Source organism: Ornithorhynchus anatinus, chromosome Y5 (assembly GCF_004115215.2).
Source record: "Ornithorhynchus anatinus isolate Pmale09 chromosome Y5, mOrnAna1.pri.v4, whole genome shotgun sequence".
NCBI lineage: Eukaryota > Metazoa > Chordata > Mammalia > Monotremata > Ornithorhynchidae > Ornithorhynchus > Ornithorhynchus anatinus.
The window spans coordinates 1,727,144-1,742,164 of NC_053179.1; the positions used below are offsets into that span (position 1 = coordinate 1,727,144).

The 15,021-nt window shown below is 42.4% G+C and overlaps 1 protein-coding gene across 10 annotated transcripts in view; it reads right to left on the reverse strand.

The window, feature by feature from the left end:
• LOC114808761 (interleukin enhancer-binding factor 3-like) overlaps nucleotides 1-15,021 on the reverse strand; it is a 48,327-nt gene that overhangs the window by 30,897 nt on the left and 2,409 nt on the right. For 6 of the 10 annotated variants that reach the window (XM_029056616.2, XM_029056612.2, XM_029056611.2 and 3 more), the window contains exons 2-4: nucleotides 4,433-4,546; nucleotides 4,095-4,321; nucleotides 1,620-1,797 (exon numbers count right to left, since the gene is read on the reverse strand). In XM_029056616.2, coding sequence (XP_028912449.1) covers nucleotides 1,620-1,797; nucleotides 4,095-4,321; nucleotides 4,433-4,435 — 408 coding nt within the window. In that variant the 5' untranslated portion in view covers nucleotides 4,436-4,546. Of the gene's footprint in view, nucleotides 1-1,619; nucleotides 1,798-2,937; nucleotides 3,172-4,094; nucleotides 4,322-4,432; nucleotides 4,547-15,021 lie in introns of those variants that run through there. The other 4 variants (XM_029056607.2, XM_029056613.2, XM_029056608.2 and 1 more) reach the window with 4 other exon arrangements.

Here is a 15,021-nt window from a genome sequence, read left to right on the forward strand (position 1 = left end):
TTATGGTGACAAAATGAAACAATTTTTGTATAATTTTTATTCTCTGAATTTTTAAAAAACAAAATTCATGGGTCAGTACTAATCTCAGTCCTTGCATGCACCTTTCCAATCACACTTGGGAAGCAGCATGGCATAGTGGATAGAGCGAAACATGAGTTCTAATGGGTTCTAATCCCTGCTCTGCCAATTAATTACTGGGTCTGCTGTGGGGCCCTGGGGAAGTCACTTTGCTTCTCTTGGCCTCAGTTACCTCATTTGTAAAATAGGAATTGAGACTGGGTGCCCCATGTGGGACAATGTGTCCAATCTGATTTGCTTGTATTGACCCCAAAGCTTAGTACAATGCCTGGCATATATCAAGCGCTTGACAAACACCACAATTGTTATTGTTATGATCAGGCTTCCCCAATGCAGGCACACCTACACCTATGAAGGATAGCTCAATACCGCTTCCTAATCATATCACCTTTATCCACTTCTCCACATTCACCCTCTCCAACTTTATGCTCACTCTATCACACACCCTCCCCTCTTGACCTAGTTTCCTATACAAACAAGCCAGCTAATGAATGACCACAAACTATACACAACCAGTACTAGATATTCAGTCACCACTAATCCAAGCACCAATTAAATCCACTGTCAAAAGGGCAAGACAACCAATTTGGGAAAAGTGAGAAATCACCTCCACTTCTGGTTTTCTGTAGAGTACTTTGGGAGGAGTGGTATAGAAGAAAGAAATAATCTATCCACAACAGACTGTTCTTCAACTCTATTCAGCCTTTATTTTACTAGGCAGAGACAAAGATTAATTCACTATGTGATTAGTTTCTCGCTGACACTGCCAACAATAATTTTGTTGAGAAAATTAGATGAAAATTATGCCTAACCAGCCCCACTTCACTTCAAGAGCAAAATGGGTCACTGATTAACTTATCCCTTTTGGTCTAGGCTATTCCCCCCTTGCCTGCTACCTTCCAATCTCATTTCACTTTGAGAATCTGGTTTACTCTAACCTTCAAATATTCAATCTGCATGACACTTCCAGGAACGATTCAACTGGCAACTGAGATGGAAAATTAGAATTTTCAGCATTCTAAGGAGAGCATAAGACCTCCACAAAAGGTGACTCAACCCAACCTCAGAGTAGCGGGAGTAACAGAGATACCCATTCCCAAATCAGTACTGCTGATACAAGTATTCTCTGAAAGGGGGTGGCGAGCAGAAGGCAAAGTAGTTGAACTGAATCCTCTCTATTCAGGCTAATGTCAATGTCCAAAGGTTCAAATGATCAGTCCCTTCAACTCTAGGATTTTGATGTGTATTAGATTAAGATTAATTAGATTAATTCAATTAGGAAACTCTAAGAGTCTGTGTTTTCACATTCTCAAATTTTCCCACCTGTTGGTCTAATGCACACTGCCCTCATCTGATTCTGCCAAAGCTCTATAAAGCTGAATCAATTTTTCCCCACTGCAGCTTGTCACCTTGAGTCCTCAGTCAGTTACACGGATTCTTAACTTCAAGAGAAGGTCTTTATCAAGAATTCCAAGTCTGATCTTTGGCTCCCATTTCTCCCCCCTTCTCCCACCCCTCCACTTGGGTCTTGGTCTACTCACAGCAAGTTGTACTTCCAAGTTGTTAGCCACTTTTTCTAACAGAGAGGTTGTGGGTTTCTCCTTACATAACAGGACTAACTCCAAATCCAATTCTCCCTTCAACAATAGTCCCTTGGCTACAAGACCAATTCTCATTACTCCCCGGAGGGTCCTGGTCAAGTGTTCTGTCTTCTGCTCCCTAGGTGGGAAGAAAATTGTGTCAAAAGAAAGTCACCAACTAAAAAACGATTAATCAATTAATCATTCAAATCATTCAATCAATGTTACCTACTGGATATTTACTTCAAGTACAGCTCTATACTAAGACCTTGGGACAATACAATATAGTTCTTAGGCAGGATTCCTGCTCTCATGGAGTTTACCATTCAAGCAGTGGAGCAGACAATAAAATGCTTTATAGCGAGAGGAAGCAACAATATGTATGCAAGATAATGCAAGCTAGAGTGTATTGAGTGCTTAAGTGCTTAACGTTTCCTGAAAGGATGTGATTTTGGTAGGGCTTTGACAACAGGGTAAGATGGGGGGTGGGAGAACATAAGCAAGGGGTCAGTGCCAGGTTAACTGAGACAAAGGGACAGTGTACAGACTGGTATTAGAGCAGCCAAGTGGGTGCACTGGATTGCTGTGGGAGATGAGATTGGTTCAATAATGTGGAGAGAGCTGGATGAGTGCCTTGAAATGAGTGGTAGAAGTTTTTGCCTAAGGTAAGGCAGAGATACATGAGCAACCACTGGAGACACTTGATGATTTGAGATATGTGTGCACAATGATACTTTAGAAAAATTATCTGGGCAGCATGATGAAATTCAGACTAGAGACAGGAGAGTATGGAAGCAGACAGGTCAAAAAGGAGACTGATTCAGTAGAGAAGTGACTAAGTTCAGAAATGGCATGGAATTTGTCCACTAACTGTAGTCTCCAAGCACTTAGTACAGTGTTTGGCACATAGTAAACACTTCTTAATAAATGCCACAACTATTATTATTATTACACTATTATAATTACTACTACTACTAATAAAACCCTTGAGAGGGTAAAACAAACTAGATTTGGTAGACTTATTCCCTGCCAAGATTGAGAGCCTGTAAAACAGGAGGGAAGGGGGTTTTGTCAACAATTATGGGGAAGTTGGAGGAAAGAGTGAGTCCCATGTTGGAAATGTACTGTATCCAGCCTGATTAGCAAGTTCCTATCTCAGCACTTAGTACAATGCATGACAACAAAATAAGCGCTTATTATCAAATAACTTTTTTTAAAATGGGGGCTGAGGGGAGAGAGAATTTTGGGGCAAAGATGAAAAGTTTAATTTTGGGCCTACTGAGTCTGAGGTGATGCTGACACTTCCAGGAACAGATGTGCTGAAAGCATGAGGAAATACGAATTTGCAGAGAAAGGAGAAATCACAGCTGGAAATGTAGGTTTGGGAGTCACTGATGTAGGGATGCTAGGTGAAGCCATGGGAATAGATGAACTCCTCAAGACACTGGGTGCAGGATGGAGACCCAGAAGTAAGCCTTGAAGAACTCGCCCCCTTTCTCTGACACAAGTAGAGGGAGGGACGATGAGAAGGAGCCTGTAAGAGATGAAAGGTGGGAAAATGAGTTGAATGTCAGTGAAACCAAGGACCACCACGGAGAAGGGGGTAGTTGACAGTATCTAAGGTAACTGAGAGGTCAAGGAGAATTAGGATGGGGTACAGTCCACTGTATGTGGCAAGACAGACATTGACAAGAGTGATGAGCATGGGTGTCAATAAGGGAAGAGAAATCATTTTGCCCTTATTAACATTCATGCCCATCACCCTTGTCAGTTGTTGATTTCAGAACAGCAGTTTCAATAGAGGGGCTGATTCTGAATTAACGAAGTGTAGAGAGTGGGAATAATACTCTTGAGGAGTATGGTTAGGAATGACAGGAAGGTGATGGGTTAATACCTGGAAATGCTAATGGCATTTACGGAGGTTTTTCAGGATAGTGAATTAGAGAGGCATGTTTGAAAGGGAAAACAAATGATCCTTGGGAGAGTGAGTGATCAAATACAGCAATGAAGGAGAGAAACAATGAAGCACTACTCTGGGAGAGTCAGAGTCTAAACCTGGCACTGCCACTTGCTTGATGAGAGACCTTGGCCAAGTCATTTCACTTCTCTCTGCTTCTCTTTCCTCAACTGTAAAATGGGGATTCAAAATCTGCTCTCCCATCCGACTTAGAACTTGAGCCAATCTGGGATAAGGACTGTGTTGGCCTACTTACCCTTATCTAAACCTGTAGGCTAGTGTTTGATACATATTAGGTGCTTAACAAATACCACTTAAAAAAAAAGAATGTATGCAAGTGTTTGAATAGGTAAGAAGGGATGGACTCAGAGAGGCATGTGGAAGGGTAGACTTCGGAAGAAAATCGCTGGAAAGAATAAGAGAGTAGATGAGTAGAGAATAGTAGGAAATGGGGGAACAATTTAAGTGGCTAAACTCACACTCCCTCCTTGTTTCCATCCTCAAGGGCCAAATTCATTGCTTCCGGTTCAGGTTGCTCTCCTCCGACTTTCTCCTGCTCATTGATCCAGTCAGACACGGCCTTGAGAGCTCGCTCACTGTGGGACACCATGTTTTGCACAGCCTCCAGTTCTTCCTGGGTTGGGTAAATGGTGGAGTGCTTGGCCATGACATGACGATCATCATTCACAAAAATACGCATTGGCCGCTGGAAAGCACAACATCCTAACTCAGATATGACTTCTCATACTCATACATCATTCATCCTAAGGGATGTAGTATGGAAAGTCCTAACCCTAACCTCCCACCAGCATCTTACCATTTTGATTCCTTGGATCCTTTTGTAGTGTCTAAGAATTTCACCTTCAAGTTTTCAAAATTCGGCACTCTACAATCTTCCTCAAGGTTGGTTAACAAATACTGGAGTTTCTAGCTAAAAACAAGAAGAAGTTGTGATAGAAAGTCTACTGCTAGGTTTTAGAGGGCTACTTTAACCTGGGAACTGTCTACAAAAACCAGACATCCCCACCAGAACAGCTCCATAATGCATGATCTGATAATTTATTTCACTGCTGCGGGAATGTGAATTACTATATTATGTAATACCTCTTCTTGTCAGCTAATTCAAGGTTCACAACATCTTGAAGTTTTTTAGAGAGACAGGTAAGGGGACTGTTGTACTTCTGGAAGACCCTGAAAAATCAAAGGATATGGGGCAGGTAAGCCCAGTCCAGTTGGTACTCTCTCCAAGTTTGGAAAGACAAAGAAAGGCTGGCCATGAGCTACTGCTAAACAATTAGATCTCTAGACTGAAAGCTCATTGTAGGGTTGGGCAGTGGGGCGTGGTGTGCCTGAGTATTGTTGTATTGTACTTTCCCAAGTGCTCAGTACAGTGCTCTGCACACAATAAGTGCTCATGAATGAATGAATGAATGAATGAATGAATGAGATCTTGGTTCATAGACGTTGCAGTTGCTGAACTGCATAGCATTTGCTTACCTGAACAGCGACCAATCTAAATTTATATCTGTCTTTAAATAGTAGGCTAGTCCAGTAGAGCCTCCTGCTCTGAGCAAGCAACTCCTGACTGCACTAATATGTGGTAGGCTTAGAAGAATAAAAGGAAACAACCCTGGAAACAAAGAAGAGGTTTGTATTGTCAGAGGAATAGTGAGCAGTCACTGGAATTAAAGCTATCCTTGGGATTTGGAAGTAGATTGGAAAAGGAGTGATTAGGTCTAACAAGCGGTCAGCTTTTGCAAACAGGGCTGCAACAGAAATGTATTTATTTCTCCCCAGATAGAGGAAAGAGTACAGTAGATGGAAAGAAGGGGAAGTGTTAGACATTAGGTATCCAGAAGGGTGCCCCACACCAAAAATACATATCTCAGAGGGCCCTGTTTATTGCAAATAATCAATGCACAACTCTGCCACCCACCTAATCTCACAAGAAATATTGTTGGGAAGGAGCGGAACACACATTTGTGAAGGAAGGGGCTTGGTTATGTACGAATGTTTCTAAACATTCACAATCTAAAGCCTCCTTTTTCTTGAAAAGTAATTCCCAATAATACTTTCCATTCATTTTTAAAATTATTTCTCAAATTTATGCTTATTGAAGTAGTCTTTAACCCTTCAGTATCTTTATTGTGGAATTTGGCCAAATTTGGGAAACTAGATTTTGGGAATGTGGCACCAAGATCCTCATTCTCATATCTGCTCCCTCATCTATGTCCTTTTCGAATACATGACAGCTGATATTTTACTCTCTGACCTCTCTGACCTCCCTTCCTCCTCTCTCGCCCCGCTCCGGTCTATTCTTCACTCCGCTGCCCGGCTCATCTTCCTGCAGAAACGATCTGGGCATGTCACTCCCCTTCTTAAACAACTCCAGTGGTTGCCTATCGACCTCTGCTCCAAACAAAAACTCCTCACTCTAGGCTTCGAGGCTCTCCATCACCTTGCCCCTTCCTACCTCTCCTCCCTTCTCTCCTTCTACCGCCCACCCCGCACGCTCCGCTCCTCCGCTGCCCACCTCCTCACCATCCCTCGGTCTCGCCTATCCCGCCGTCGACCCCTGGGTCACGTCCTCCCGCGGTCCTGGAACGCCCTCCCTCCTCACCTCCGCCAAACTGATTCTCTTTCCCTCTTCAAAACCCTACTTAAAAATCACCTCCTCCAAGAGGCGTTCCCAGACTGAACTCCTCTTCCCCCTCTACTCCCTCTGCCATCCCCTTTACCTCTCTGCAGCTAAAGCCTCATTTCCCCTTTTCCCTCTGCTCCTCCACCTCTCCCTTCCCATCCCCACAGCACTGTACTCGTCCGCTCAACTGTATATATTTTCGTTACCCTATTTATTTTGTTAATGAATTGTACATCACCTTGATTCTATTTAGTTGCCATTGTTTTTACGAGATGTTCTTCCCCTTGACGCTGTTTATTGCCATTGTTCTTGTCTGTCTGTCTCCCCCGATTAGACTGTAAGCCCGTCAAACGGCAGGGACTGTCTCTATCTGTTGCCGACTTGTTCATCCCAAGCGCTTAGTACAGTGCTCTGTACATAGTAAGCGCTCAATAAATACTATTGAATGAATGAATGAATACTCCTTTTACCTTCCGATTTGTGTAAATGATCCAAATTATGTTGCTTTTATAGTTCCAGTTTGAACCACTAGGGTATGAACTCTCCATCCTACAAGTCAGAATCCCTATTTGGTTGTATACAGTGATTTAGAAATTGTCAGCCTGAATGACTCCCTTCTCCTTTTTTAATGGCATTTATTAAGTGCTTACTATATCCCAAGCACTTTTCTCAGCACTGGACCTTCACACTGACCCCATTCTTAGGGTACACTATTCCACATGAGAGGAAATTCCAGAATGCAATTATCAATACAGTCTCCACAGAAAGGCTATGAACACCACCATCCTTCAGCAACAGTGCATCCTTTCCACATCTGCCTTAAACAGTGGCCTCTGGAAACATGAGGAGCAACATGGAACAGTGGATAGACCACAGGCCTGGGAGTCAGAAGGGTATAGACAGGCTCTAATTCTGGCTCTGCTAATTGTCTGCTGTGTGGCCTTGGGCAAACCACTTCACCTCTCTGGGCCTAGTGAACTAATCTATAAAAAGGATTTTATATGTGAGCCCTATGTGGGACAGGAATTGTATCCAACCCAATTTGCCTGCAATCACCCCAGTGCTTATTACAGTGCCTGGCAAATAGTAAGTACTTAACAAATACCACAATTATTATTATTGTTACTATTAAGTTACTGTTACTACTAACTCTCCCTGCTATATCTCTACCTACCATCTAAGAACACAGGAGAGAAGAGTCTTCCAGGATTTATGAGCCTTCTACTATCTCTAATTCTCTCTTTTAATGTCTTTGCTTACCTTACATAAGATCATGTCTGAATACAGATCCATTAATGGTTCAGATCCAGGGCTTTACCTCAAATAACTAGAACTACGGTGTTAGAAGCTATTTCCAGTGGTCGAATTTTTGGACACCCATCTTAACTTCCCCTTATCCACCAATCTACTAACATTTTTGCTGCACAACTTCCGCATGATCACTTTCTGCTGTGTGAAAAAATATTTACTTTTTTTGTTTTGAGCTATGACCTTCCATTTTCAATAAATACCTTCTGCCTGGGTACGAATTACGGTTCAAAGAAATTCAATACCTTTACTCATGCTCTTTCAGGATTCTGTAAAGGAAAACAGCTTTACCAATATAATTATTATTTCTGTTGTAGTTAAGCTGTTGCTATGTGCTGACCACCAAACCAATCACTCAATCAATCATATTTATTGAGTGTTTACTAAGTTCAAAGTCCGATATGAAGCGTGTGGGAGAGTACAATACAATACAATGGAATTAGCAGATATGCTCCTGCCGTAATAACAGGATTACAGTCTAGAGGAGGGGAAGGACACATAATAATGTTGGTATTTGTTAAGCGCTTACTATGTGCCGAGCACTGTTCTAAGCACTGGTGTAGACACAGGGGAATCAGGTTGTCCCAGGTGGGGCTCACAGTCTTAATCCCCATTTTACAGATGAGGGAACTGAGGCACAGAGAAGTTAAGTGACTTGCCCACAGTCACACAGCCGACAGGTGGCAGAGCTGGGATTTGAACTCATGAGCCCTGACTCCAAAGCCCATACTCTTTCCACTGAGCCACGCTGCTTCTGCTTGTGTGCACATGTGGATGTGTGCACACAAACTCTAAATGCTGATATGACGATTCAGACCAAGCTATATCCAAGAAGCTAACAACCTAAATTAGAGAGATGCAGTATTAAGAAATTAGGAATAAACTATAAATAGAAGCAAATTAGAGATTAACGCATCCAAACATTAACATTTTAATGGGCAATCTTTTGATATCATTCATTCAATAGTATTTATTGAGCGCTTACTATGTGCAGAGCACTGTATTAAGCGCTTGGAATGAACAAGTCGGCAACAGATAGAGACAGTCCCTGCCGTTTGACGGGCTTACAGTCTAATCGGGGGAGACAGACAGACAAGAACAATAGCAATAAATAGAGTCAAGGGGGACTAAACAATGGCAACTAAATAGAATCAAGGCCATGTACATTTCATTAACAAAATAAATACGGTAATGAAAATATATACAGTTGAGCAGACGAGTACAGTGCTGAGGGGATGGGAAGGGAGAGGGGGAGGAGCAGAGAGAGATGGGGGGAAAAGAGGGTTAAGCTGCGGAGACGTGAAGGGGGGGTGGTAGAGGGAGTAGAGGGAGAAGAGGAGCTCAGTCTGGGAAGGCCCAAATTACTGCAGATTACAACTGTGGTAACAGTGGTCACAACTTTCCCAATTTACTAGCTGAAAAGCATAAGCAGGACAATGAAGATTTTCTTTCTTTCAGGGTCACCTCTGTTGCCCTTTAATGGACAATATCAATATCTTTTTGGCTATCTATCTGATCAAGTGACCAATTCCACCTGTCCCACTCCTATTACATCTTCTTCTCATCATTGAACAAAAAAGTTCAGACTCATAACCATATATGGGAGAAGCAGTGTGGCCCAGTGGAAAGAGCTTGGGCTTGGGAGTCAGAGGCCATGGGTTCTGGTTCCGACTCTGCCACTTTGACAAGTCACTTAACTTCTCTGGGCCTCATTTCCCTCATCTGTAAATTGAGGATTAAGACTGTGAGTCCCATGTGGGACAACCTGATCACCTTGTATCCCCTCCCAGTGCTTAGAACAGTGTTTTGCACATAGTAAGCACTTAACAAATACCATCATCATTATTATTATGCTCAAACGTTCACAGAAATTAAATTCTTTCCATACCTACTTTCTCTTTTGCTTTCACACCACCAACCCTCAACCTAGATCTCCTCAGTCCTTGTAAATTCAAAAAATTCAGAATAATTGAAGATATTCTTCTACTTCCAGTTCATCCTCTTCTCTGCTGCTGCTTTTACTGAACAGAACTATCCCTCCTTCAAAACCTCCCATAATTCCTTCTTGCTTACTATAACAGATTTTTTATTACCCAGAGCCTCTACTTCACTCTAACTCCTCCTCCCTTGTTGTAACTTTGTCTTTCCTCTGCTCAGTAGCACTATTTCCCCACTGTCTCAGTTAGCTTAGTTGTTTCAACTGGCTCCTTGAACTCGAGTGCCCCCAACCACTCACAGTGTCCTAGTCAATACTTGGATGACTTGCTCCCTTTATTCATCCTCCATCTCAGTCCCACAGCACTTATAATAAAAATAATAATAATTATGATATTTGTTAAGTGCTTACTATGTGCCAAACACTGTTGGCACACAGTACCAACTTTCCCCGCATTGTTCTAAGTGCTGGGGAAGGTACAAGCAGTCTGGTTGTTCCAAGGGGAGCTCAGAGTTTTAATCCCCATTTTACATATGAGGGAACTGAGGCACAGAGAAGTTCTGAGGCACAGAGAAGTTAAGTGGCTTGCTAAAGGTCACAGAGCAGACAAGTGGCAGAACCAGTATCAGAACCCATGTCCTCTGACTCCCAGCCCTTGCTCCTTCTGCTAAGCCACACTGTTTACCTTATGTATATATCTACAGTGCATTTATTTATTTATTTGTCTACATTAATGTGAGCCTCCTCCTTTACACTGTTTAGCTTGCTGTGGGCAAGGAAAGTGGCTGTTATATTGAGGCACTGTACTCCCCCAAGTTCTTAGTACAGAGTTTTGCACACAGTAAGAGCTCAATAAATACCACTGACTGACAAAAACTATCAGATGTTACTCCAAAATTTCCCTCTCACTTCACAGTACCCACTTCTCAAACTCCTGTGTATTCTTTCATCCTTCCCAGCTGCCTCATGAGATCACCTGACTCCTCTTAAAATCAATCCCTTCCACCCACTTGTCTGACCCCATCCCTTCACTAGTACAGAAACTCTTGTATCTATTCTTTTCCCCCCTTCTTCCTGCCATCTTTAACAATTCACTCTCCAACCGGCCTTTCCCCACTGCTTTCAAAGATGCACAAGTATCTCATATCTGAAAAAACTCCCGTTGACCTCAGTGCCCTTTACCAGCTCTTAGCCCACCTCGCTCCTATCCAAACTTGTCCAAACCCCTTGATCACCTCATTTGCTCCCACTGCCTCCACTTCCTCTCCTCTTAACTTCTCAACACCTGTAATCTGGCTTCAGCTGCTCCCACTCCACTAGAACTTCTCTCTTCAGAGTTATCAATGACCACCACTTGCTCAATCCACATTGTATCTAACGGCTTAGCTGCTTAATTAATTAATTAATTAATAATGGTATTTGTTAAGCACTTACTAAGTTCAGAGCACTGTTCTAAGCGCTGGGGGAGATACAGCGTAATCAGAATGTCCCACGTGGGGCTCGCATTTTTTAATCCCCATTTTTCCAGATGAGGTCACTGAGGCCCAGAGAAGTTAAGTGTCTTGCCCAAGGTCACACAGCAGACAAGTGGCGGAGTTGGGATTCAAACCCATGACCTCTGACTCCCAAGCCCGGGCTCTTGCCACTGAGCCATGCTGCTTCTCCAATACTATGTACTAGGCCTAATACTATGTACTACTCTATTCTCCTGGAAACACAGGTTTTCTCTGATGTTTCCTTCTGGTTCTCATACCTCTCATACTGTTCCTTCTCAATCTCCTCCACTAACTTATTCTCTCATTCATTCAATCATATTTAATAAGGGCTTATTACGTGCAGAGCACTGTACTTAGTGTTTGGGAGAGTACAATATAAAAATCAACAGATATAATCCTGCTCACATGAACTTACAGTCTACAGTCTGTTGCAAGTCCCTCAAAACTAAGTCCTGGGTCCCATTGTATTCTCCATTTATACACCTCTATTTGAATGACCTCAACCATTACCACAGTTGACTACCACCTCTAGGCAAGATGGCTCTAAAATCAGGCTCTCCAGCCCTGATCACTCTCTCTTTCCTCACATTTCCTCCTGACTTAGGAACATCTCTACCTTCATGTCCCAATGCCCCCTCAAACTCAAAACTGATTTTCTCATTTTCCCTCCAAAACTCTTCCAACTTTTCTATCACAGTTGACAGTAAAAGACGATTTTCTTTGCTGTTTCACAAGCTCACAATCTTGACTCTTGGAAAACAGCGTAAGAGCATGGGCCAGGGAGGCAGAGTACCTGGTTTTAAACCCAGTCCCGCCACTTCTTAAAAAAAAAATGTATTTGTTATGGTATTTGTGTTAGACACTACTAATCACTGGGGTAGAAACAAGCTAATCAGGTTGGACACAGTCTCTGTCCCACAGGGGATTCACAGTCTTAGTCCCCATTCTGCAGGTGAGATAACTGAGGCACAGAGAATTTAAGTTACTTGACCACTGTCATACAGCAGACAAGTGGTGGAGCCAAGATTAAAACCCAGGCCCTTCTGATTTCCAGGCCCCAGACTATTTACACGAAGTCACACTACTTCTCAACCTCTTTCCAAACTCCTTTAATGAGCCATTTCCAGAGCGGGTCAACTGTAGCAACATGTAATGGGCTCCTATCAATCAGTTAATCAATCAATCATATTTACTGAGTGCTCATGATGTGCACAGCACGGTTCTAAGCATTTAGGGGAGTATAATACAACAGAATTAGCAGACCCATTCCCTACCCATAAGGAGTTTTCAGTCTAGAGGGGAACTTCATTGCTTAGTATGAAAGTCATGTTAATCTATTTGATTATTCCACCACCAAATAGGCTGTAGTATGCTGTAACTTCAATACTTTTGGCATCAGCAGAACCTTGACCCCCAGTCCCTGCTGCCTCTTGTTTACTGGCATGTTCAATTCAGCCCAGGAATACCTGTTCTCTGCCAAACTCCTTCACCACAACCATGAGAAAAACCTGTTCACCGTGACTCACTGCTCCCCATGACTTAGAAATAGCCACCTGCTATTCTGGTTAAAGGCATTTTTTTGTAATATCAAATTCATAGTCATATTAATGTTTTTGGTTTGTGGCTGTACATCTAAGAGGATTATTGCTCCTTTAATAATAATAATGGTATTTGAATATTAACTGCCTCCACCTCGACCAACTCTATTCTTGGCCCAGAGCAATCTGGTTTCCAGTCTTTCCTGTATACTGAGACCAAACTCACCACAATCCTTCAATTAGTGGGGTTCTAGTCTGACCAAGTCCTTTTAAGATTAGGGCAGGCAGAATATTCAGATGCCTTAGGGGCATTGTGCCTGTAACGGTATTCTCACTAAAATTTCACCCATCAGAAGAAACCTTTTGCTTCTGCTGCCTCTCTATTCACTCCACGGTTCCCTTATAGTTTGTATCCTTCCACTTCTAACTCTATAAAACTTTTTTTAATGACTTACTCTTTTAGCTGTGTGAACTCATTCACTGATGGCTAGTATTAACCAGCCATTTGCAAGTTGAATGTACAACCCCAGTCTCCACTTTTCATGTGCTTTACATTTCCACCTTGCTTTCTTTATCCTTCAAAACAAAGTCTAAATATAAAGTGAAAGTTGAAATCATTTTTCCCTTCTAAACTCACTCCTAACATTCCTAATGTAAGCAACAACATCCTTCCTGCTCTAGAAATGGGCAACACTTAAATTCTTTTATTTTTCACAGGTATCTAAATTATTCTGATTTTCCTCTCCAATATTTTCTGGGTCTTTCCCTGTCTCTCCATCACTATGTTCTTTTTACCTTGAACTTCTTTACCTTTAAGATTTTTGTCATCTCCTATCTAGAATAAACCTCAACCTCACTATCAGTCCTATCCTCTGACCTCTGAGTATATCCTTCAGTTGGATCACCTCACTAAAAGGTGAGGTGCAAGAGAAGCAGTGAAGCAGCTTCTTCAAGCAGCTTAGAATAATAATAATAATGTTGGTATTTGTTAAACGCTTACTATGTGCAGAGCACTCTTCCAAGTGCTGGGGGAGAGACAGGGTAATCAGGTAGTCCCATGTGAGGCTCACAGTTAATCCCCATTTTTACAGATGAGGTAACTGAAGCACAGAGAAGTCAAGTGACTTGCCCACGGTCACACAGCCGACAAGTGGCAGAGCCGGAAGTCGAACCCATGACCTCTGACTCCGAAGCCCGGGCTCTTTCCACTGAGCCACGCTGCTTCCCTATTAGAGAAGCAACGTGGCTCAGTGGAAAGAGCATGGGCCTGGGAGTCAGAGGTCATGGGTTCGAATCCCTGCTCCGCCACTTGTCAGCTGTGTGACCATGGGCAAGTCACTCAACTTCTCTGTGCCTCGGTTAACTCATCTGTAAAATGGGGATTAAGACTGTGAGTCTCACGTGGGACAACCTGATTAACCTGTATCTACCCCAGCATGTATCTACCTGATTAACCTGTATCTACCCCTCCCTAGAACGCTTAGGGAGGCAACATGGCTCAGTGGAAGGAGCCTGGGCTTCGGAGTCAGAGGTCATGGGTTCGACTCTCGGCTCTGCCACTCGTCAGCTATGTGACTGTGGGCAAGTCACTTCACTTCTCTGTGCCTCAGTTACCTCATCTGCAAAATGGGGATCAACTGTGAGCCTCATGTGGGACAGGACGATTACCCTGTATCTACCCCAGCACTTAGAACAGTGCTCTGCACATAGTAAGTGCCCAACAAATACCAACATTATTATTATCATTATTATTATTAAAACATTAAGAACTCATCCCACCTTCAAAAAATCTTATAGTGGCAGCCATTTCTCAATGAAAGAGAAACTCTTCAGTCTTTTGGCTTCAAAATTCTTTAGCTATTCTTTCTTCACAGAAACTTGTCAATGTAAATGCCTCCTAAATTGAACATACTAAGTTCCCAAATATGTTCCTTTTCCTAACATCATACCACTTCAATAATCATCCTCAGGACTATGGAGCACCTATTACGACACTAGTAGTTTTACTTATTTCTACGTTCTGATCCTTCTGCATATATACAATTTATGCCTCTTGGTTTCCCAGGCTAGATTGTCTTTCATTTTCTCTGGGCTTGCCCAGACTTGATGATCATCTCAATTTTTTGACCAGTACTGAAACAGGACTCCATTCCCCATGAGGACAGGCCAGCATAAATCCATATGAAAAATCCTAACAACTTCCAAAGCAATCATCTGCAATTTTATGGAGTGGGAGTATAGCAACAAGCATAGTATTGGCACAAATCAGTCCTATACATAAAAATGTATTGCACCTATAACCCACCTTCTACATTGTTCTTAATGTCCCAGTAGGAATACATCTGGCAGGTATGAATGGTGTTGCATAAAACATTCACATAGGTTCTTGGACTTGATGTCTTGTGACAGAAGTTCATATATCATTCTTATTGGGAGACAATTATTATATCACTCTCCCAGGCCCCTTCAATACTCTATACATAGAAA